A 25,023-nucleotide genomic window follows, 5' to 3' on the forward strand; every position below is an offset into this window, starting at 1 on the left:
CCCTGGTCAGCGGACTAGATCCCACGTGCTGCAACCAGGAGTTCACATGCCACACTGAAAGATTCCTCATGCTCCAGCAAAGACCCAGTGCAGCCAATAAATAAAATAAATACTGAAAAAATAAAGGGTCAGAATGGCTTCAGTTCAGTTCAGCGCTCAGTCATGTCCGACTCTTTGCAACTCCATGAACCACAGCATGCCAGGCCTCCCTGTCCTTAGAAACTGTGAGGTTTCTAAAAGTTGTACAGACCCCTGAGAGATATCCAGAGCTTAATCCCATGCCTCTTTTTAAAAAAGAAAGAAAGGGGGTTCTGTCTTGTACAACAGAGGGAAGGAAGGGTGGTGCAGTCAGGGACCCACAAAAGGGCAGTTCTTCGGGAAAGCAGAAGGAACACTCCGGGTGTCAGCTGCAAAAGGTGAGATGAGCTGCGGCATAAGCCAGAAGCAGATTCCCGGACAGATCCTGAAGGACCAAACCTACCAGGCTGAGTTCAGACTTTGCTCACTGGGCATCGGGAAGCCAATGAGGCTTTCCTACAGCACCCCAAAAGTGGAGTCAGCAAGCAGAAACAATGAGAGGAGCTCTGAATAAACCAAACAAACCAGATCAAACAAGAGGAAGACACGAACAGCCCCATCTCCCTTCCGTGTTCTTGGGCTCCTGGCTGGAGAACGTTTAGGTTTAAAAATACGAAACAGGAGGCCCCCAAAGACTGGCAGCTGGCTCCTCAGGCAGAGCTTTCCTCCTCCTCTCATCCCTGAGGGGCACAGGGGTCTCACCCGTCTGCCAGAAACATCTGACATAGAACACCGGCCCCCCGGCCTCCGGGTGGACTGACCTTAGCATTGAAATGCAAGCACGTGAGGAAAGGCAAAAATCCAAGGAAAGGACATTTGTAGGACGAGGTGCCCCTCCCTTCCGAGCTGACACCTGCTGCTGCCAGGAAGGCAGGAAAGAGCAGGAAGGAGCCGCGCGCCCCGACAAGAAGGAAGCTCAGCCACTAATCCCCCGAGGCCCTCGCTGCAGGAGAAGAGGCTGCTGACACCCCGCCACCGCGGGAGAAGAGGCTGCTGACACCCCGCCACAGCCCGGCTAGGGCCAGCAGCCCACCGGCAGTCGGTTAACTGCGGCGCCCCAGATGACAGCTGCAGATCACCCAGGATGGCAAGACGCTGGGAGGACCGACCCGCAGCAGCAGGGGAGGCCAGATGTCGAAAACTCATCCCTCGCCCTTGAGAAGCTGCCAAGAAACCGCTCCCCCGGAACAGGAGGTGGGTGGATGAAACGCTCGGGCTGCCCTGCACCCATCTGGAGAGCCTTCCAGGGGACAGGAAAACCTGGCTTCAGGCTTAACCTTGCCACAACTTAGCTACGTGGCCTGGAGCCACTGACGTTAACTTCCCAAGTGTCAGCTGCCTCCCCTGTGAAAAGAGCAGGCTGGATTCCACTTATTCACTGAACAGTTACCGAATGGCAGCCGTCAGCAGCCTTCTGCCATCAGGAGGCTTACATTCCAAGGAAGAATTTTCTTAGGTCATCTGCACCGTCATAATTTTTTTTTTATTCTACAAAAATAATTCTATGATGATAGTACCAGTAGACATTCTCTGGGTGCTACTTAAACAGTTCCACGTGGGGCAATCCATGATTCCCAGGTTTGAAGCAGAAGAAACTGAGGCCTACAGAGCCAGGGTCACCCAACTGTGACTGAAGGTAACTAAACAGGCTGAACAATGAGATTTCCCTTAATAAACAGATAAGGTTCTGGCCTCAGAAACTGAAGGAGGAAACTGGCCATCAGGGAGGTGGTGGTTTAGTCGCCTTGGGACCCCGTGGCCTATAGCCCACCAGGCTCCTCTGTCCATGGGATTTCCCAGGCAAGAACACTGGAGTGGGCTGCCATTTCCTTCTCCAGGGGAATCTTCCCAACTCAGGAATCAAACCTTTGCAAATGGATTCTTTACCACTGAGCCACCAAGGAACCGGGGGATGCCTTATTATACACGAGGATAATTAGGGCAGATGGTAAATTATGCCCAGACTCACTCTTGCCCCAAGATGCTGGGCAGTCTCCTGGTTTCTCCACACAAGGAAAAGAAACCAAAAGCTTGAGCAAAACTCTTCCAGGGACCCAACACTTCACCCAAAGAGACCAACAAAAGGGTATGATGACATGATTGATCCCAATCATTCCCATTTCTCCAATGGCTTCAAATTAAGTCATCTTTTTAGAGGAGTATGACCACTTTATTCTTTAAAGACAGAGGGGGGAAACTCTTACATGTTTTACCAAATGAAATAATCATCCAGAGAAACAGAAAGACACAGAACAGACCTATCTTCTTCTGATCAAAATGCACTTCACTAATTAATGGATACTGGTCTCCAGAGAGTTTGCCCTCGACTAGTTAATAATGCCCATTATACTTCACTTGAGATGTGAACATTCATATCGCAAAGGGGGAGAGACGAATTGCAGAATTCAAAACCCTTCCTCGGGTCGCTCATTAAAATTCTGGTCAAAACAGATTTTTATTTATATGATACATTAAAGAATATTATGACAGTCCTAATATGAAATCTGTTCTTCACTGCTACGAATTTTCTTTCGTATTCAGTTACAGTTTCTTTCCAGCAGTCTTGTTTTAACACCTCCATGGAATATTTCTCCGGTGAGTGTTAGCAAGGAGGGACAGCCAGAGAGCAGAGAAATGAATTTTAACTGAAAGACACGCTGACGCATCATTTACAAGTACACCACCCAGTCCCCGAGGGGGGGCACGGCTCACCTTGCCACTGGGACCCTCACACACACACACATGCACACACACACAACAATTTTGCAGGAGGTAAAAAATAAATAAGGCTTGAGTTAACATTCTACTCTCCTGTCGGCCAGGTTTTGGCCTCCAACACCACCTTCAGTCTGAAATTCCCCTGGTTGGACTCAAGTTCTGTCGGAAAATAACCGTTGACAAGGAAGGCGCTCTCTGCCCACCCTGCCCCAGCGGCCAACCAGCACAACGCACCCCCAACTCCAGAACCCCCGAAAGATGCCGAGGGCTCAGACGGAGAGAGGGCCCAGTGGGCAGAGTCCGCAGTGGGTGACGTCCCGGGGCCGGGGAGTCACCCGCCGGGGAAGCACCAGGGCCTGGGGTGCTGGCTGCCGTCCTACCCCCACAGCCCGGGGACCACTCAGAGCCACCCCCTCTCCACATCCCTCAGCACCCCCGAGGACAGACGCTGCGAGAAGGCACAGTTCTGGGCCGGGTTACACCACTGTGCAACTCAACAATGGTTTCCAGAAAAAGGAAATCCTAGCACCCAGCTCCCAGGGCAGAGGTGAAGACTGAGGGAGTCAATACACATCACGTCCCTTCCACAGCGCCTGGCACAGACACTCAGTTACCGCCGCCATCATTACTAGATCTCTCACAGGATTAGCGTCACAAAAACAGCGTGAAAAACACGAGGTAACCAAGCCATAACGGAAAAGAATCTGAAAAAGGATGCATATACACACGTGTGTGCACACACACACACACACGTAAATGAATCATTGCTGTACACCAGAAACTAACAAGACGTTGTAAATCGACCACACTTCAAAGAAATTAAAAAAAACAAAAACAGCAGGGACCAGGTACCGTATGACCAGACCCCGGGTCTTTTTTCAGGCACTTTACCTTTCTTAATTTATTTCTCACCAAAGCTCAGTGAGATGGAGAAACTGAGGTTCAAGGACGTTAAAGGATTTGCCCAAATGTATACAGTTAACAAGTAGTCCGGTCGGGATCCAAACACAGGCTGTTGAACTCGAAAGCAGCAGTGGTGATTAACCCAACAACGATGAGGCTGGCGATGATGAAAATGATGAGTCGCAACGCCCTCACCCCGTGCAGGCTCTTTTATCCTTCACAACCCCCTTCTGAGGGCGTCACTGTCATCAGCCCCACTTTACAGACGAGCAACCTGAGAAGAGGTGATTTCTCAGTGTTGCAGGACCTGGGATTCCGATGGAGATAATGGATAGAAAAATCGTTTGCGAAGAATGTGTATCATCAAAAGTAAGGTATTATCATGAAATCCCTAGAATTCCATAGCAAGATGTCTTCGCCAACTGGTTTAATGTTAGCTCACATCCCAAAGTCTGATAATTCACCAAAACCATCCCAGACTCTGGGGAGGGCAGGGGACACTTTGACAAGCTTGAGAAATATTCTGTCTTGTTTTTAAGTTGAAAGCATCACTGAAATATTCACCAGAATATATTAAAATAAAATATTGTCCTCCTGGTTTTAAAAAAAAATGAGAGAGTTGAGGAGGAGCTGCAAAGGAGAGGAGAAACCTACGGTTTGACCAAGTCAGGGATTTTTCCAGTTTCCTGCTGGAGTAACCTGATCCAAGTTCTGGGTGATCAAATGACTAACCTGGAAATTTGAAGATTCACATTTATGGAAGAAACAGCAATTCTTCCAAATCAGGAAACCCTGCTAATCCTGGAAGCCTTCTGAAACATCAAGGATCACACACAGTTTGGAAAGCAATAAACACTGAAGATACTCCCAAAAGTTTGTGCTCAGTATAGAAATAATCTAACTCCTTTGATCCATTAATTTCTATTATTTGCTTAAACATTAGGGGAAAAAATGCCTTAAGAAAATATTTCACTATTTTTGTTTAGAAATTTATGTTTCCTTCTAAAGAGAGAAAGGAAGGGAAGAAAAACAATCACATGGAAGAAAGAGAGGGAGAGGAGAGAAGGAAGGAAGGAATCGCATGGCAGGCTCCAACCTGAAATTCTCAAAATACCATCCCCAAGAGCCAACTGTTTCTTCATTAATGTGCAAAACCATTCCTCCCCTTGCACAACTCAAAGGTCCCACTTCTGGGAGACCATGCTTAAAGAAACAAACTGAACTGGCTAAAACCGCAGTATTATCCCTTTTATGACCCACACAGATACTTCACCTTTTCCCCTTCCCCTTAAAAAAGTGCCAAGGCCACAAGAAGTGGAAAAAGTATTTCTTCCGGGATTACCCAGGGAAGAGAAAAGTATAATTTAAAAAGTGCAAATTTAGCGTGGAAGCCATAAGCCCTTTAAATCTCACCTTGGGCTTTATGCAGCTGTGTTCTCATGACCACACCTGGCAAGCTCAGTGAAAATTATGTTAACTACACGCTTGGGAAACGGTGAAGGCCTATCTCAAGCCGTTCAGCAAGCCTTGCAGTACCACTCCTGCAAGGGGACGACGTTTCAGCTCTTCTCCGCCCGGGCACCAGCCCTTGCGTAAAACAGCAGCACACTACTGGCTTCAAGTGTGCACAGACGGACCCCGCCTACCCAAAACCAACACATCCACTGCCTCATCGGTCAGACTGAGGGCCTCTGGGGTCTACAGAGTTGTTTTTCCAAGACAGGACAAGCTGTTCACTTAAATTCTCCTCTCCTTAAACTCCAAGTTGTTAGACCTCAGAAGAGTACCCTCCAAAAGAATCACCAGGAAATGGCCAACTTTTCCTGATGGGACCTCAGCAAAACTTAAAAAATAAATAAAATGCTTGCATAAATATTGCAACAGACAGTGCTATGTCCTCCCACGAAAGCACAGGCTGGTCCCTGCCCCTCGATGGATGCTCGGACCCACCTGGGAATGGCTGACTAGCAGACGCACGGTTATCTCCCACAGCGCTTGGCCTGGCCCCCCTCACTGCCACACACTCATACCCTGAAGAAACGGGGTGCACCGGGCTTCCAAACATCACTGCCAGTGCTCTGCTTGAAATCTGAAATCCTTGGCAACCACCTCTAAGTGCTAAAATCCTATGACTGCTTCCTCTACTTACCTTGGGTTGTGCTCGACGAGGAAATGCAACTTTGGGGTCAATCTGGGGGAAAAAAATGGAAAAGTAGGAGTCAGCTGCAGGACTTTGAGGGGAGAAAAACAATTACGATTAATCGCCTAAGTATTCATCACTCATTTCTCAGGCTTTGAACCCAGCTTTCAGTAACTTCTCAAATAACTCCAAACTTTCCTTAAAGTTCGATGTAAACTTTAGCAGTCCCTCCCAAAATGTAACAAACACAGCAAGCCTTTCTGAAATGCCCCACTGTGTATTTCAATGTGCAATGCTTTAACAAGCTGGACAGAGTGTGTTCTTATTTAGGCAAGGACAATTAACATTAAATGATACCTGCATCTAATTTGTGATGCACAGCTGGGAGAAAAGATGGGAAAATTGAGAAAAATCAAAACATGAAAATTACATGGAAGGACCTTTCAGCAATAAGTAACTGGATGGCCGTTGTTCTCCTCAAGGATAACTAAACAACACAGGTGGAGAAGATTCCAAACATTTTTTAAATTAACAACATCCAAAAAGCCCCCCATCGACATCCAACAGGATGCTCTGCTTGAACTAGTTCACTCATCTTTTGCAAAGTAAAATTACCTACGATGAATCAGAAGAACAGTTCATTCTGTAGTTACATCTCAAAAGAAGTGAAGTCGCTCAGTCGCATCGGACTCTGCGACCCCACAGACTGTAGCCTACCAGGCTCCTCCGTCCATGGGATTTTCCAGGCAAGAATACTGGAGTGGGTTGCCATTTCCTTCTCCAGGAACTCTTCCCAAACCAGGGACTGAACCCAGGTCTCCTGCATTGTAGACAGACACTTTACCGTCTGAGCCACCAGGGAAGTCTCAAAAGAAAGCAGATGTCAAAAAACTATGGAGCCTGAGCTGATTCTTAAAATAATAATAAAAAAGTTAAAATAAAAGGAAACGTAGGAGCTAAATGCACCTGGATTTTAAAAATCACAGGGGTAAAGATCTATCAGCAACCTAAACCCATATTACAAAAGTAAGGCCATTATAGGGAGAAAGTAAAAGAAAAAAAAAAATTACTAAAAAAAAGCAGTCAGAATCTAGTGTAACAATTAGTGTATTCCCCCTACCCCAACCCCAGTCTGAATGGAGAAAAAACTGTGCCCCACATCAGACATCTGCAGGTCTCAATCAGGGACTGGCTTTAAAACCCCAAACAATTCCCACAGAAGCTTTTGAGCCTGATAGGCTGATTTGAGAGGGGGAAAGTTGTTGGAGAGAAAATATGGAGAAGGAAGGAATGAAAAAATATTCCCACTGTTAGTTTTCATTAGATTTCTAAATGTCACAAATCTTCCGGAAGAATTCAACCCAGAGCGTGGCAAGAATACAGCTACAAGTTAGTTATTTATCCGCTTTGGCTTTCATATTAAAATTTTCCCCTTTTAAAATGTAAATCTCAACCTTGTTTTCAGTTCTGCCACCGGGGCGAAGGGGAGAGTAATGCTTTGGGAAAAAGCACAGAGTGGGAGAAAGTCACACCAGAGCTGATTCTCTTCCCAGACTTAACATCCCCTAGGACCTAGGCGGTAAGACATAAAGATTTACCACTTTTATTAAGGTAGTTTAAAGACCTCATAAAAGTCTGCAGCATGCTTTCCACCTTTAAACATCACCTGAGAAATGAGAGATTACTTTGCAAAAACTAAAACAGACAAAAAAATCTCTGATCTAGGAACTACCCTTTCATGGAGATTAACATTACCGCAGCTACAGGTATATTCAGCACTGACTAGGAGCTGTCGACAGGAGAAATACAACAGGTGTGGATTTTCCATGCTGTTGACCAAACATAAGACAGATATGTCTTTTCATAAACACTCCCCCAAAGTTGTTGTTTTTTTTTTTTTAAGTTGATCAGCACACAATTGCAATAAGCACCATGTTTGTGGGGTAAAAGGGTGAGGAATGTGTCAAGAGGAAAAGGCCAGGAGTTGGAGGAAGGTAGGGAGAAGTAAAGAAAGCAGAGCACTTAAAAATATATATATATATATCTAAAATTACAAAACTAGAAGCCAATTCAGAATTCCAGTATCGGGTGTTGGTAACAGCGTTATACCACAATGAAAGTTCTTCCATGGGTCAAATGTACACGCTGAAACCTCAAATAGAGAGGACAGGTCAAGAGAAAACTGGCAAATCCCAACCTTTTGTACATCCCTGTCAACTATTTTTTAAAAAACGAACGAAAAAGAAAACTACCAAAAATGAAAACATTAGTTAGTTAGGTACAGCTCTACTTACTGTAGCTACAAATCCTCTAGGAAAAAACTAGGGTACTATTTTGGATGTGAATGGCCGTTACCTAAACAAAGCTTTTAAGGTAACGGTAAACAAGATCCTCGTTTCCATGTCAATAAAGCAACCGCGTCTGTCTCCTGCACTGAACGTTGTGAAACAAAGTCAAAAGCTAGGTTATACTAAATAACAGCGACCAAAACATGTCTACAAACAATTATCGAGGCAAAACTGCAGGCACCGCATGTGATACCGAGGTACACAACCCACCAGCCACCATAGAAATCAAATGCTATTTCTCCCCCGCAGGGTGGGCAGAGGGGTGGATAATAAATTACCAAATTTACCCTGAAATCTCTCTCCTCTTTAATTTTATTAGCTTCGTGAAATGTCTAGCCGAGAAGTCTAGGAGATAAAAAACCCTTCATAGGTCCGTTATCACCCTGCAAACGACTGTCCCTGAAACTAAATGATCTCAAAGTGCAAAGAGGCTGGGCCACAAGCTAGGACAAGTCTAGCTCAGTTAATAAAGCAACTTGGAGTGTGGGGGGTCTTTTCTTGGGGCAGGAGGCGGTTGGAGGTACGCCTCTGACCTCCTATCAGAGAAACAGTGAATTTGCAAAATCAGTTCAGGGTCACCAAAGGTGGCCAGGTTTTTCTTTTCTTCTCCTCTATTTAGTGTTAAAAGTCAAGAGGGATTTGAAAAGATCACTTGTTCTACTCTTTTCTTTAACAGAAGAGGAAACTGAGGCCTAGAGACACGGAACAGCTTGCCCAAGCTCTGCTTGGACAGCTGGGCCTAGAACCTGATTCCCTGCCCCGACCCAGTGGCCCACTATGGAGAGGTGAGTCCCCAGCAGGCCAGCACTGCACCCCAGTGTGGCCTCAGGGACCCTGCCTTGGGCAGCGGTACGAAGACCTTGGGGGAATTGTAGTAGTCAGGGAAGGCAGGGGAGCCACAGTAAAACGCTAGGAACTCCTCTCCTCTCCTCTCCCCACCAAATGTATTCTCATACACTGGTAGTGTCTTCCCTTCCTCTTCTGACCTTAGAGACCCATACCCCCTCAAGACTGGACCTGAAAACCTTCTCATGATGTAAAACCACCTACAACTCAAAGGACCTGAGAAAGGAAAGGAGAAAAAACAAAACAAAAACACTGATACCCAAGGCCTTATCCCTTATCAGCCTTAGATTTCACACCATCTGGAGTCACCCACTGGACGCCCAGCTTAGCTCTGGAAGGTCTCCTTCCCTTCTCAAACCGCATTCCGAATCCCAAGTGCCCCCAGGAACCTGTTGCCTGGACAGTGATTAGCGCCCCCGGCCCCCCGGGCGGCCCTGAGACCGGCTGTGTGTGCCTTCTATAAGCCGATTCGAACGGCCACACTGGGGAAACGCGGGCAGGGCTCGGCTGACAAAGGAAAGTTGCCTCGGCCCGGTGCTGGAGTTTCTTTTCAGGGTCTTGTTGGTCCGGAAGGTAGCCTCTCGCCAAGCCGACCCCTCCCCCAAGCCCAGGCCTGGCAGCATCGTGAGGGTGGGGGGGAGGCTGCGGGGTGGGGGCAGACCCTGAAAAGAAACCCCCAAACCCCGCGGCGGCGGCAAAGTTGAGAACCCACACGAGCTCTGCTGCAGCGCGCCCCGCTCTGAGCAGAGGCAAGAGAGGGCGCTGTCTCTTTAAACGGGGCTGTCAGGGCCCGGGCGGTCCTGGAAAGGGGGCGCGCGACCACACGGAGAGGCAGAACCTACCGTCTTGGAGTCTAACTCGTGGTGGGGCTGGCCTAACACTTTATCTACACTCGCCGGGTCTGCGAACGTGACGAAACCGAAGCCTCTGAAATGAGACAAAGAGGGGGAGACACAAACAAGAGAATGTGGCACCATCGGGAGCGGCCAGGAGTGAGCCCTCGCTGCAGAACGCAGAGCCAAGCGGCCCCCACACCCCCGCTCCCCCGTCGTCCCCATCCCCCAAGCCTTCAGCCCCCCGGGGCCCCACACGGAAACACATCAAGGCTGAAGGGGGCAGTAGGGCGGGGGCGGGGCGCGCGGAGGTAACTTGGGGGACGCCGGTGTCCCCACTCCTTGCCCACCTCAGTTTCTCTCCTCCTCCCCCCGCCTTCCCTTTCTTTAACGCTTTGTTTTATTCCAAACAAGCCCCGGCACTCAGAGGAGACACAACCAGCTTTCTAAGAGGGGGGCTTAAGAGTTCGGGGCGCCGCGAGTGCACACATTAAAAAAAAAAAAAAAAAACTATGTGGAAAGTGAATGAAGCTGAATGTCATTTGAAACGGGAGAAAAAGAAGCGAATGGGGAAAATGACTTAAAGCGCAGATGTGGACATCCCTGTATCCAGAGTTCAGCACCAATTAACAATAACCTTTGGGGTTAATGGGAAGGGAGGGGGGGAAGATGGAGCGACGTTCGAAACCAGCCACATGCCTGAGCCCCGTTCTAAATCCGCTTAGCTACTTCCGAAGACACCTCCAAAAATAACACTTAAACTTTGTTCTGAAATAAAGACAAAATCCAGAAGGGGATGGTTTACCTGGAGCGTTTCGTAGTGGGATCTCTCATGACCATACATTCTCTAATTTCTCCAAATTTGCTAAAATAGTCTCTAAGGCTATCTGTAGAGAGAGAAAGAGAGATATGGGGGGGGGGGGGGGAGAAGGTGTGGGGGGGGGAGCAATGCAAATTCTGATCAAGGACAAAAACCAAAAGTAGTTTTCTGTTGTTATTCTGGGGGGTTTTTTGCACACGCGGGGGAAATTCGGCAACAGAGGTCGCGTAGAGGGCTCGGAAAGGATTTGCTATTTAAAAAAATAACCTTGCACAGGAGAAGTGGGGAGCCAATGGCGGGGGTTCCTACACCAGGATAACAAAGAGCAATAAAGAAGCCAAGAAGGGGGGGACCCGGGCGTGCCCCCCTCCCTCCCTTACCTGGTGAGGTCTGCCAGCTGAGTCCGCCGATAAACATTTTACTGGAGGGAGAAAACATAACAGAAGTGAGCACCGATGTCAGATCGGCCATTTTGACGTGTAACTTACAAAAGCTAAAGGGAGAGCGGGGGGGAGCGCGCGAGCGGGAGCCGGGAGGTGGGCTGGGGGAGCGGGCGCCGGCCGAACGCCACCCCGAGGTGCGCGGCTCCCCGGGGGGGGTGCCGGCGGGTCGGGGGAGGGCTCCGGAGGGGCCGGGCGCCGCGCTCCGCCGGCCCCGCCGCGGCCAGCGGAGCGAGCCGGGGAGGCGCGGGGCGCAGCGGCTGGAAACTTACCCGGGGTCGTGCTGCGAGTCGTTGGCGCCGCCCGAGCCGCCCGGGCCCCCGTTGGCCTCCATAGCTGCGCCCCCCCGCCCCCCCACCCCCGGACACCGAGCCGCGCGGCGATCGGAGCGCAGCGGCGGCCGGCCCCGAGCCCGAGACCTCCCGCTCCCTCCGCCCTCCGCCTCCTCCCCCCGCCCGGCTCTCCGAGTCCCCGCGAGCGGCGGAGCCGGGGCCGCGCCGAGAGCCGTCACACGTGGGCTCGGCTCCGCTCGGGCCCGCGACTCGCACACCCCCCGCCCCGCCCCCGCGGCCCCCCCCGCCCCCCGCGCACGTGGGGCGGGGTTCTAGAACGTCGTGTAACCAATGCCGCTGACGTCACGGCCCCCGCGGACCCCGCCCGCCCGCCCGCGCGCGCTCCCCCGGCCCCAGCGCCCGGACCCGGGGGGCGGCCCGCGCGCCCCGCGCCCACGGGGGCCCCGCCTCCGGGCGGGCCGGCCGCTGGGGGGGCGCACCCCGACTTCCCCGGGGTCACATGGGCTGCGGGGGGCGGGAGCGCCGGGAAAGGGGGAGGCGCGGGGAGCTCGCTGCCTGCCTGCCTGCTCGCTCGAGCCGGGGACGAGACGCCCCCCACCCCTCCAGCTCGGCCTCTCCATCCAAGTTCCCGGTCCCCGGCCGCCCGGATCCGGGGATGGCAACCGCCGCCCGCCCGCCTCTGCGCCCTTTTTTCCAGCCGCCGCGCAGAAATTTAGGTCAAGGACGTCGGGATCAAACCCAAACCCTGGCGCTCCTTGGGCGCTCCCGGAGACCCCCAGAACGGGGGGCGGGGGGCTTTCAGGATGGTGCGGACACCCTCCGCACAAACCCCAGCCACAAGTTTTATTTTCCTTTCGCGCTGGAAGTTCTGTCTGGCTCTCGATCCACACCGGCACGTCTTGCGCGGCTCCCCGCCCTTCCCCGGCAGAGGTACGAATCCGTGCCCGGGGAAGGTTATTTTGGAACTTTGAGGAAACGGACGCGATTCCAGTGGTGAGAAAAGGCCGAAGGAAGGGTTTCCGCGTTAATCAGACGGCGCTTTAAAAAATATAATAAAATAGGTTTTATAGGGGTCAAGGTCAAATGATTGGAGTTTAAGTCAAAATTTTTTGTATAGTAAGAAATAGTTTTGAGAGCATCTCTGGGAGGGCCGGAAAGGGTGGTTATTTCAGAAAACCCCTCTCCATCCTGTTTGTGCTTTATATATATATATATATATAATAGATATAATAGATATATAATTGTTTTATTCTGTTTTTATGCCGAGATAGTAAAATGCACTAGACGTAAATAGCCCAAGCCCCCCACCATCTGGGGACGTGGCTGAAGGTGGCAGAAGGCTTCAAACACACCCACGCCACTTTGGGAGCAGTGTGGTGCGGCACAGGTCCTGGCGCACAGTAGACGCTTAATAAATGCTGGTGTTGATCTTTGCCGGCACTGAAAACTTGTAAAAACCGATTTTGTAGCTTCCCAGAAACATGGCATGCTTTTCCAGCTGATTTCAGACTGGCCAAATTCAGGCTGGATTCAATTTATAGAGTATTTAAAACAATAAGGATATAATTATCCTTATTGTTTTAAATTATTACAATAAATTGAGTTAATATGGCATGAGGGGCAACATAAAGTTGTGGTTCATCAAGTACCAAAGTAATGTTAAGCATGAATTGATGCCCAATTAACAGTTTTCCATTCATTTTCCTGGAATTAGGACACAATGAGGTACACTCAACACCAAAACTGCACCGGGTCCACTGTGGGTCTTGGAAAAGCAGACTATCTGAAAAATCCCAACATCAACCAAAGCCTTAATCTCCCTGTCTCCTCAATTGGGGTAATTCTATCCTTTACAGATTTGGTAGGGTGAGGGAAGTGATTGAAATGAACACATGTAAAAGTCCCTTTTTCATTGCACTCCTATATGGGTTGTGCTTATTATCAATGATTCAGTTCAGTTCAGTTGCTCAGTCGTTTCGGACTCTTTACCACCCCATGGACCCCAGCACAGCCAGGCCTCCCTGTCGATCACCAAATCCCAGAGTTTACTCAGACTCATGTCCATGGAGTCAGTGATGCCATCCAACAATCTCATCCTCTGTCATCCCCTCTCCTCCCGCCTTCAGTCTTTCCCAGCATCAGGGTCTTTTCCAGTGAGTGAGTTTTTCACATCAGGTGGCCAAAATTATATCAGTCCTTCATACAATTTTTAGAAAGCACTTTAAAACTTTAAACCAGAAGCCCAAGCATTTTCCAATTCATTCCAAGCTGCTTCCCAAATCATCTGGGGTCCCATGTGTTGAAAACCCAGTTGTTATTATGATTATGATGATTGCTTATTATGACTATTCTCAATAACAAAATGCAGACAACAGAGCTCATGGGATTTTGTGGCGGATTTTTACCTTAGAACCACAGGTGATTGGTGCTGGAAAGGCCTGTCCTGAGCCAGCCCCCTCATTTTACATCAGGGCCCAGAGGAGCAAAGCTTACCAGTTTACACCCTACCCCCACCCGTCAATTCCCTAAAGGGGGTCTGGTCATCAGTGTCATGCCCTTTGGTTCTGCTGCATGTATGTTTATTCTGTCCTTTACAAGGCGAGAGTGAAGTGCCCTTGTTCCCTGTTGTAGACCTACACAAGCTGAACTGAATTAAACCGAGAGAGGAGCTAGCCATGCAGTTATAAAGAGAAAAGTAGATCTTAAATCACTAATACTACGTTGTTTTATTTACTTCTAACACGTGCAGTAACATTTATTCTTCTTGGTCTAAAGGTCTGAGTTTGGGCACATGAATGGAGTCGCGTACCCGTAACCATAGAGCGGTTCCAGGAAAAGTCTCGATGTCCAAAAACGTCTCTCTTGCTTCTCTTAGTTTATTATCATGCATTTCTCCTCCAGCTTATTCCAGCTTATATAGCGCCAGGGTCAGGAGAGTCCTAGGAGCACACCAGTCCTCCACCCTCTTAAAGCCTCGTAGCTCATGACACTGTTGGGCACTCCCTTCTCGTAACTCACTCTTCCCTTGGCATTCTTGATGCCCGCATTCTCCTGACTTGCCTCCTTCCTCTCCAGCCTCTCTTCCTCTCTTTGCTCTCACTTCTCCTCCTCTGCCTTTCCTTTAAATAGTGGTGTTCATTCTCTCCCTCAGCTATACACCCTTATTTATTTGAGATTCTCCGAAGGTTGGGTTAAATGCCACCTACCTTCTGATGCCAGTCAAATTAAAATCTCTAGCCTGATCTCCCCACGGAACTCCAGACTGGTTAATTTCCTATTCATCATTTACATTTAGCCTTCCTAAAGATATCCCAAACTCAACTTGTCCAAAAACACATGCTCATTTCCCCAAACGTGGACCTCTTTATAAGTTCTCTTGATGAACAGAAAGAGAGCCCCAGGCATCTTAGAGACAAGGTTGGCTCCTTTCCAGGCTGACACCTTCCCATGTGCAATCCATCACGAATCCCTGTTGGTTTTACTTCCACAATGTCTCTCAAATTCACCTTTCCTGCTACTGCATCTCAGATCTCCCACTAGAGCCCCTGAAGTTGCCTCCTAAACACCCTTCCCACATCAGTTCTTAACTCCTCTAATATGTCTGGAAAGTATTCCTTGACCTCTGACCCAGCTGAATCCCCTTCAGTATGCACTGTTATCCTGCCAAAATGTCCTCTGTGTACCCTACTTTGTGTGATCATTTGCTTCATTGCTTGTCTCCTCCACTAAGCCATAAGCTCTCAAACATTTCTGCTCTCCAAGTATTAATATTAGCACAGAGCCCACTAATGCATGGTTGACGCCCAGCAAATATTTGTTGAACGAATGAAAGACTGAATGAAGGAAGGACAACGTCTAATTTCATTGTAGGAACTTTTGTATCCACGTCCATAAGTCAATCAGGCTGCAGTTTTGCCTTCTCATGTTGCCTTTCTCTGGTTATACTGGCCTCAAAAAATGAACTGGTAAGTGTTCCTTCTTTTTCCATTTTCTTGAACAGTGTGTATAAAACTGGAATTATGTGTTCCTTGACTGTTTGGTAGAACTAGCTGGTAAAATGTCTGGCTCTGAGAGAAACATTTCCTAGGTTGGTTTTTAACTACTAATTCCATTTCTTTGATGCCTGTGGATCTCTTTATAGATTTTATAGTCTTCCTGACTCAATTTTTACTCATATTTTTCAGGGAAATTATCCATACCATCTAGGTTTTCAGATTTATTAACAAAATGATGTTCATAGTTTTCACTTAATATATTCTCATCTCTGCTGCATCTATCCATACTCTCCATTTTTTTGCATTCCATATATTATTGTATGTGTCTTTTCTGGATCCATTGTGTCTGAGATCTCCCTATTTTGATCTAGTGATTCTTTCTACTTTCTACTAGTGTTTGCAGAGAATCAACTTTTAATTTGGTTAATACTATTTTTTGTTTCATTAATTTTTACTCATATATATATATTATGTTATTACATATAAGAATATATACCATATATAAAAATAAAATTGTGTATTGTTAATGTATCATATTTTCTTTGTTCTATTCTCTGGATTTATTTTGTTGCCTTTAAAAAAATTCTTGCTGGCTTAAGTAATTAATTTTCAGCCTTCTGGGTTTTTTATTTTTAACATTTAAGGCTATGGATTTCACTCCAAGTGTCACTCAAACTACATTCCACAAGATACATAGGAATTTTATTACCATCCCAGGCAAAGAATGTTTAGATTTCAAGTATGATTTCTTCTTTGCCTTAATACACATACATTTTTACATTTCTAAACACAAGTTTTTGTTTTGATTTTTAATTATTTAAAAATCTGGTCTGACTTCAGAGAGGTGGTCTGTAAAGGAGATTCTTTATTATTTGTCAAGATTTGCTTTGGTAAATAGTCAGTTTTTATAAATACTCCATGTGGTCTTAAAAAGAATGTGTATACTTTGTTATATAGCATTCTATATGAATCTATTAAACCAAGCTTGTTAATTATGTTATCTAGATTTTCTGTAGCCTTACTAATATCTATCACTTTTTATAGTATTACATTAAAACGTCCTTATATGACTACATTTGCCAGTGCCTCCTATAAATCCTTCAAATTTTTCTGTGTATTTTGAAAGTATTTGATAAGGTACATCAAAAAGGGCTGTGAAAATCTCCTAATATGACTACAATTTTCTATTTTTTACATTTTAGTCCTCATTTTGCTTTGTGTTTTCATAGCGATTATTTCTTTAATATATGCACAGATGATCTTTAACTCTAGTGTTTTTTGCTTTAAAGTCTACTCTGCCTGCAGTAAATATAATTACTCTAACTTTCGTTAGCATTTGTCTGGCATAATTTTCTCCATCTTTTTGCTTTCAACCTTTCTATGTCTTTAATTTTTAGGTAAGTTTCCTATAAACAGCATACAATTGGACCTTGTTCCTTTATTTATTGGGTTGACTGGTAAGTATAGCTCATTTACATTTAATGTAATTACTGATATTTTTAATGAACCTTGGAGGCACAAAACTGTATTAGTTACAATCTCTGGCATAAATATACTCTCATCATAGGTATATCCATGGCCTTATTTCATTTTTTCCTATGATGAACACTTATAAACCTGCTATTCAACCAGAGACTAAAACAGCAACGGTGACTGACAACTCCTTGTGCGTTCCTCCCCCGTTTGCTCACCTAAAGAAACTGCCAGTCTCAATCTTGTATGTACTCTTCTTTTTTGCTCTTTAAAAAGTTTTACCAAATTTTTATCATACACTTGGTTTAAAATTTATGAGAATGTTCTAAGGGCTATCTTTTTTAGTCCACATGGTTTTAGTAAGATTCAACTAGATTGTTGCATCTGGTTGTAGTTCGGTACTTTTCTGATTGTGCTACCGATTACTTTGTTCACTTTCTTGTCATAGATAGGCCTTTGAGTTGTTCCAGTTTTTTGCTTTTACAAGCAGTGGTTGATAAACCGTCTTGTCTTCTAGTGTATGTGGGCAAGAATTTCTCTTTGGAGTCACTACTGGGTCATGAGGTATCTGATGCAAAATAATGCCAAATTGTTTTCCAGAGCTGCTCTTCTAGTTTGTCCTCCCCACTGAGCAACTTCACTTTCACTTTTCACTTTTCATGCATTGGAGAAAGAAATGGCAACCCACTCCAGTGTTCTTGCCTGGAGAATCCCAGGGACGGGGGAGCCTGGTGGGCTGCCGTCTCTGTGGTCGCACAAAGTCGGACACGACTGAAGCGACTTAGCAGCGGCGGCAGCAGCAGTGTATAAGACAGCCTGTTGATCTACTGATTTCTGACATTTGGAACGGGTGTCTCAATTTTGTGCCCTTTATTTTGCTTTCTCTAGGTTTTTTTGTTTACTTCCTTTCTTTTCTTCTATTGAACTGATGAAGAATTCTTCTTTCCCCTTTTCCTCTTTAACTAGTTTTGGAGTTGTAAGATATATTTCTGTTCCTTTAGTGATTACTTTACAATTTTTAACATGTACACTTAATACAGCCTCCCTAAAACTCTAAAACCAAGCAGAGAATTAATTATTCAACTTCAATTGCATTCTCCCTCTTCCGTGTGATTGCTTCTTATTTTAGACCCACCTGGTTTTTATACCCCTAAATTTAATCACTGCTGTCATCTTAGTTTTATACATTGTTTAGATTTGCCTGTATTTACCAATTTTTTCATCTTTGTTTCTGGCACCTTTTTCTCCCTTTTTTCTAGGTACCAGCCCTTTCCCTTGAAACATATCCTTTAATAGTTTTTTGGGTTTGGGGGGAGGTTATGTGAGTGACATGCTTTCTCCATTAGTATAAAATTGTCTTATTTCACTCTTACCCTTGAATGATGATTTCTCTGGGTGTGGAATTCTAGATTGAAAGTTATTTTACCCTTTAGCACTTTTTAAAAAAATATGTCATGTCTTCTTGTTTTTATTTATTGTTGAGACATTTGGTGTCAGTCCAAATGTCATTCCTTTGTCGGTAATCTTTTTTCTTTCTGGTTTTAAGATTTTTCTCTTTGTCTTTGGCTTCCTGCATTCTTACCATGCTGTGTTCAGGTGTGAATCTCTTTTGTTTATATGGTTCAAGATTCACTGCATATCCAAAAATCTCAGCATGCATGTTTTTGATCAGATCTGTAAAACCGTCAGCCACCATCTACGTAAATCCTGTCTCTCTTGCACTCTCTCTGTTCTGTCCTTCTGTGCTCGTGTTAGGTGTGTAATGCACCTTGTCTTTCTATGCAGTGTGTGTGTGCTCAGTCGCTCAGTTGTGACCCACTCTCTGCAGCCACATGGACTGTAGCCCGCCGGGCTCCTCTGTCCATGGAATTTTACAAGAATACTGGAGCTGGTTGCCAGTTCCTCCTCCAGGGCATCTTCCTGATCCAGGGATCCAACTCAAGTCTCCGGTATCTCCTACACTGGCAGGCAGATTCTTTACCACTGAGCTACCTGAGAAGCCCCTCCGCGAAACATACCCTGAACTTTTCTCTCGAACCTTCTATCACTTTGACCCTTTGTGCTGCTTCTTAAACGTTTTCTTCAGATCCATTTGCTATTTTTTCCTTAGCTATGTCTAATCTGCTGTGTAACTCATCCATTGAGCTTTTCATTTCAATGACTCGATGTGTCATTTCCAAAAGTTCTGTTTAGTCATCTTTCAAATCTCCCTTTTTTGTTTTAATAGTTACGTAATTTTCTCGTGGTTCCAAATGTTCTTTATGTCTTTGATAATTTTAAACTTACTTATTTTACAGTCTGTCTGATAGTTCTGTTGTTTGAGGTTCTTGAAACTCACATCTACTACATCTTGGTTATGGTGGATTGTATCCACGTATGTTTTGTAGATTAGTGTTGGGTCAGTATTTTTATCTTTATTTTTCACCTTTGGGGTTCCTGGACCATACAGGAGAGGTAAATTTCAGTTCCAGTTTCTGGGTAAATTACAGCCCAGAACACTGGGCTATAGTCCCAAATTCTCAGCAAAGACTCCTCTCCACTTTTAACTTATGCCAAGACAAATTTTCTTGTCTCCCTGTGCCACTAGGGAGATTTTCTTCCAGTGAATTATTTCTGTAGTGATTCATCCCTTTGAGGGTTCCAGATTTATCTGGGGATCTCGGTTCCATCTCCCCAGTTTAACAGATAGAAACTGCAGTCTCCTTTCCATTCTGATGCTCCTTTCCATTCCAGCCTTTCAAGGCCCAGCACACCTGCCTGCAGCCAGCTCCACGGCCTCCTCTTTGCTCACCTCCTCCTTGCTGTCATCACCCTCTTGCTTCTGGCACTAGAGACGTTTGCTTTTGTCCCATGAGCTCATTTGAATGGGTGTTTACTGCATCTTGACCAATATTTATGCTGCTGCTGCTAAGTCGCTTCAGTCGTGTCCGACTCTGTACAACCCCATAGACGGCAGCCCACCAGGCTCCTCCACCCCTGGGATTCTCCAGGCAAGAACACTGGAGTGGGTTGCCATTTCCTTCTCCAATGCGTGAAAGTGAAAAGTGAAAGTGAAGTTGCTCAGTCATGTCTGACTCTTAGCGACCCCGTGGACTGCAGCCTACCAGGCTCCTCCGTCCGTGGGATTTTCCAGGCAAGAGTACTGGAGTGGGGTGCCATTGCCTTCTCCGACCAATATTTATACATGGTGTTTATTTATAAACCAGTATTTATAGTAGGAGGATTTTGAAGTTATTTAGTCTGCCATATTGCCAGAAATGGAAACTCACTTCCATTTAATTTTTCGTATCTTCCATTCCAGATTCATTTTTTCTTAGAATACTGTGGCATCTAGGATTTTGGAATCTATTTTTTTTCTGAACAATAGTCTATTGGTAAGGCATCATTAGAATTATCTCAAATGAGGCAAATAGTGGTCAGTGTAGCTATTCACTATAATCCCTGGAGAACTTCATAAAATACTGAAGTTCTTGGTTAAAATACTAAAATACTTGGTTCCACCCACAAGATTCTGATTTAATTTTTCTGGGAGACAGTGTGCGCAGTGATCTTTTTTAAAACTTCTCAAGTGATTCTAATGTGCCACCAAGGTTGAACATGCCTATTTGAAAACACACTGATGAAACAAACAGACCATAATAATCTCTGGGCCCCACCCCAGATTGTCTGATTTATTTTGTCTGAGGAGAGCCCCAGACATCTCCTTTTTCTTTTTTTAAAAAATGTCCCTGATAATTGTAGTGTGGATTTGGAACTAATGATTTACCTGGGCACATCCAGTCAGACGAGAGGAGTTAAGTAAAGTCAGAGCTGGAAACATGAGCAGTGATCTAGGTGAACAGTTCCCAGTTGTCTGCACAGCCGTCCGTGGGACTCCTGGGGAGCTTTTTCATTCTGAAGGTTCCTGGAGATTGTGACCTGGTAGAGTTAATGTGAGGCCGGAGGGCCTTTTATTACCCAGAAGACTTTGGTGGCCCGCTAGGTTTGGAAACCGCTCAGCTAGCCCGGTCTTGTTTGACAAAGGAGGAAACCGGCCCTGAGAGAAGTGTTTTTGTTTTTTTTTTTTTCCCTTCAAGGTCGCTGAGCTGATTAAGAAGAAAGCTGACTCCTACCTTCCAATCTTGTGTCCATTTCATCTGCTTCCAAACATAAAGCCGCCCGCTGCTTTTGCAAGATCTTGGCTGGTTTAAAAAGGCAGATTCGGGATTTGTGTGCAGGATTTCAGGAATGTGGGGTCTTCTGGTTTGTTTTGTGTGTGGATGGCACAGCAGAAGGGAAACAAAGCATTCTGCTGCCCCACATGGAGGTTCTTCTAGTAGCCAGGCGACCTTGAGCGGAAAAGCCACCCTCAGTCTCCAGTACCCCATCTGTAAACTGTGGGTCACTATGGTTTTAAAGTATCTTGGTCCTGCTGCAAGAGGTGGAGCCTGATCTTCCCACCCCCACCCCGGGTCCCCCAGCGTGGGCTGTACTTAGTCACTGGGTTCTGATGAATAGAATGTGGAGGAAATGATGGTGGATGAACTCCAAGGCTGGATCAGTAAAGGCACCTGGCTCCCGCCTGGCTCCATCTCTCAGGTCACTCTAGGGAAAGCCAGCTTTCATGCCGTCAAGATGCTCAAAGAGCCTGATAGACAGCCCCACGTGGAGAAGACTTGCAGTTTCCTGTCGGCAACCTGAACTAGCCTGCCAGAATTGTGAGACCACCTTAAAGCAGCATCTGCCAGCCCCACCCCAGCCTTCAGATGATAGCTGCCCCAGCTCACACTCAACAGGAACTTCCCTAGAAACCTGGAGCCAGAACTTTCCAGCTAAGCCACACCCAATTCCTGCCCCTCAGAGACATTTAATACTTGTTTGAAACTACTAAGTTTTGGACTAGTCTGTTACACAGAATAAATGACTAATACAGAGATTCTTGGGTTTCCCTGATAGCTCAGTTGGTGAAGAACCCACCTGCAATGCAAGAGACCCTAGTTCGATTCCTGGTTGGGAAGATATCCCTTGGAGAAGAGATAGGCTACCCACTCCAGTATTCTTGAGTTTCCCTTGTGGCTCAGCTGGTGAAGAATCCACCTGCAATGTGGGAGACCTGGGTTCAATCCCTGGGTTGGGAAGATCCCCTGGAGAAGGGAAAGCTACCCATTCCAGTATTCTGGCCTGGAGAATTCCATGGACTCTGTAGTCCATGGGGTCACAAAGAATCAGACACGACTGAGCGACTTTCACTTCACTTCACAAAGATACTTAAAAAACGCATGAAAATAGAGCTGCTTACCTCATAGGTTTGCTGCAAGATTCGTGCGCTAACGTTTACAGAGTGCTTTAGTTAGACTCTGGCCAAATGAACTGTGCACTAGATATAAAGAAGGGATTGCATATTATTAATGTTATCAGATTGCAACACATTTTATGTTCAATTACCTGCAATGCTCTTTCTGGAGCATCGCTTTGCTCATCTGCTTATCCCCACTGCACACTTGTAAAAGGTCATTGTCAAGATATAAAATTATAGGTACGATTTAAATGTCTTGACTCAGTTACTAACAACCGTGAGCATGTTTTCAAATTGGAAAAGCAAGATCCATTTAAACTCACTCTTTTTCCGCAAAAGGCTCTTTGTTTACTTTCTGGTATTGCATTTCACAGGCAGGCCAAGCGCCTCTCTGATTAAAGAGTTTGTTCACTTTATCTGTCTCCCTGTAGCTTCACAAACCTTACTCTTAAGAATAGACATGGCAGACTTTGCACCAAAGAAGCAAACCTTACTTTTCACGAGAAAATATTTAGTAAAAGTGAATTTTTATTTATGAAAATTCCACCAAGCATAAATTACTTGTCTGAAAGTAATGGGCTCTTTGTAGCTCCCTTAAATAAATAAATAGCTTCTTTTCTCAAGTGTTGTGACTTTTGAGCATGCTTAAATTCAGGGCTAGTTTGTTTTCTTCCAGGAAATAAAAAATAAGCATGTGCGTCAGATCCTAAATCAGTCTTTCTTCTAGAAATGTATAATATGAGAAAGGCTTCCCAGGTGACTCAGTGATTAAGAATCTGCCTGCAGTGCAGGAGACACAAGAGACATGGGTTCCATCCCTGGGTGGGGAAGATCTCCTGGAGAAGGAAATGGCAAACCGCTCCAGTACTCTTGCCCAGAAAATCCCATAGACAGAGGGAGCCTGATGGGCGACAGTCCATGGGGTTGCAAAAGATTCAGACGCAATTGAGCATAATGTGGGAAAGCCAAGATAGTTTCCTTCCGACTGTCACGCTGGAGGCATATAGTATCAGAAAAACATGAAAAAAGACAGACGGTATGAGACTGAGAGAAAGGAAAATTGTATTTTTCAAACAGTCTTTACTGATCTAACACAAATATCTTTATCTGTAATTTATTTAGTCCTAACTAAATTTATTTGTTTGATATATTTAGAGGCATTAAAGTTCCCTTTATTTAATAGATGGAGAAAATTAGTTTTGTTTCATTATTTTTTTCCAAACTGGGAAGGAATATGCAAAAAAGCTCTTTAATGGAGGCAGAGGAATGTGTTTAGTCAAAAATTTTCCTTCTTTCCTTTTCCATTTCCATATTGGACACAGCTAGACACCTGGTGTTATGGTGGTTCTCTTTTTTTTTTTTAATTTTTAAAAATGTCTTTAAAAATTTTTTATTTTTTAAATGTAAAAATTTTTGTCTTTTAATATCCATTAAGACTGGTTTTTCCAGTGGTCATGTATGGATGTGAGAGTTGGACTATAAAGAAAGCTGAGAGCTGAAGAATTGATGCTTTTGAACTGTGGTGTTGGAGAAGACTCTTGAGGGTCCCTTGGACTGCAAGGAGATCCAACCATTCCATCCTAAAGGAGATCAGCCCTGGGTGTTCACTGGAAGGACTGATGTTGAAGCTGAAACTCCAGTACTTTGGCCACCTGATGCGAAGAGCTGACTCATTTGAAAAGACCCTGATGCTGGGAAAGATTGAGGGCAGGAGGAGAAGGGGATGACAGAGGATGAGATGGTTGGATGGCATCACCAACACAATGGACGTGGGTTTGTGTGGACTCCAGGAGTTGGTGATGGACAGGGAGGCCTGGCGTGCTGCGGTTCATGGGGTCGCAAAGAGTTGGACACGACTGAGTGACTGAACTGAACTGAACTATTTTATTATTTGTTTTTATCTTTTGCCCAAACCGCACAGAATGTGAGATCTTGGATCTTATTTCCCTGGTCAGGGGTCAAACCCATGCCCCTCGCATTGGCAGCACAGTCTTACGCTCTGGACCAGCAGGGAAGTCTCTTTGTTCTCTTTTGTTCCCTCTGTCTTCCTCTTTCCTTATCTCCAACTCAGAATTATCAGGGTAACCAGGGCGAACGCTCCCTGCACACCTAGCTGAATGACAACAGGTTGCACCCTAATAAATCAACATCATGTACTGAGTGGCCACAGTGGAGTATCCTTGCAGCTACCGTGGGGACTGGGGTTGGAACTCTGAATTCTTAAGAAGTTGCAGGAAGTGGACGGTAGCTTGGGGTTGGGTGAGAGGCTGGCTCCAGTCCCTCTGGCTGACAACATCCTGCAGATGACACCATCCTGGCGAGCCCACTCCCTAACCACAGCTCTCTTATTTAGTGTGGTATGGTAAGCACAAGAGAGAAGCATCGGGAATTAAACAGAAAGCCACTGTTCTCATTAAAAATCTCCCAGGGCTGCTCTCCCACATACCTTAAAGCTGTTGAACTGCTCGCACTTTGTCATTCTGTCGTCATTATTCTTATACATGTAGGTAAATATTTTATTAAACGTCTTCACTGCTTGGCAGTGACTGGGCCCTTTGCCTCCTAGCCTGGCCGCGCCCAGCACTGCCTGGGTGGGTGGGCAGTGGGCTCCATGAACACTCCGCTGTGTTAATGGAGTAGCAGTGCTCTCTACCTGGAAACCATTTTCTCCAGCCTCTTGGGTTTAATCTTCCATTTCTTCTTCTTCTTCAAATCACTTACCAACTTAGTCTTGATGAAAGACACTGGGTTGGGCGGGGGTGGGGTGCCGCAAGAAAACAGCTATGCCTTTTAACTCCACCTGGAAGTGGGTGAGACCATGCCACCATCACCTTCCCTTCCACCTCTGTCCCCACTTGGGA

At 45.8% G+C, this 25,023-nt stretch overlaps 1 protein-coding gene and 1 long non-coding RNA gene across 12 annotated transcripts in view; one reads left to right on the plus strand and one right to left on the minus strand.

Annotated features, from left to right (window-relative positions):
- Positions 1-11,514, minus strand: part of MSI2 (musashi RNA binding protein 2) — a 403,990-nt gene extending 392,476 nt beyond the window's left edge. For all 10 annotated transcript variants that reach the window (XR_011461308.1, XM_070357270.1, XM_070357268.1 and 7 more), the window contains exons 1-5: positions 11,399-11,514; positions 11,067-11,107; positions 10,672-10,753; positions 9,876-9,960; positions 5,849-5,890 (exon numbers count right to left, since the gene is read on the minus strand). Coding sequence is in view for 9 of the 10 variants with exons in the window: in XM_070357270.1 (XP_070213371.1) it covers positions 5,849-5,890; positions 9,876-9,960; positions 10,672-10,753; positions 11,067-11,107; positions 11,399-11,460 (312 nt within the window). In the remaining variant the exon portion in view is untranslated. The remainder of the gene's footprint in view (positions 1-5,848; positions 5,891-9,875; positions 9,961-10,671; positions 10,754-11,066; positions 11,108-11,398) is intronic.
- A 263-nt stretch (positions 11,515-11,777) lies between these two features.
- LOC138992038 (uncharacterized) lies at positions 11,778-24,422 on the plus strand. Of its 2 annotated transcripts, none has more exons than XR_011467840.1 (5): positions 11,778-12,412; positions 15,290-15,384; positions 16,812-16,871; positions 16,982-17,131; positions 20,964-24,422. It is a non-coding gene; the product is annotated as an uncharacterized lncRNA (long non-coding RNA). The 2 variants fall into 2 exon arrangements; XR_011467841.1 differs by having other exon boundaries at positions 11,778-12,349.
- The last annotated feature ends 601 nt before the right edge of the window (positions 24,423-25,023 follow it).

This window comes from Bos mutus, chromosome 19 (assembly GCF_027580195.1).
Source record: "Bos mutus isolate GX-2022 chromosome 19, NWIPB_WYAK_1.1, whole genome shotgun sequence".
NCBI classification, from domain to species: domain Eukaryota; kingdom Metazoa; phylum Chordata; class Mammalia; order Artiodactyla; family Bovidae; genus Bos; species Bos mutus.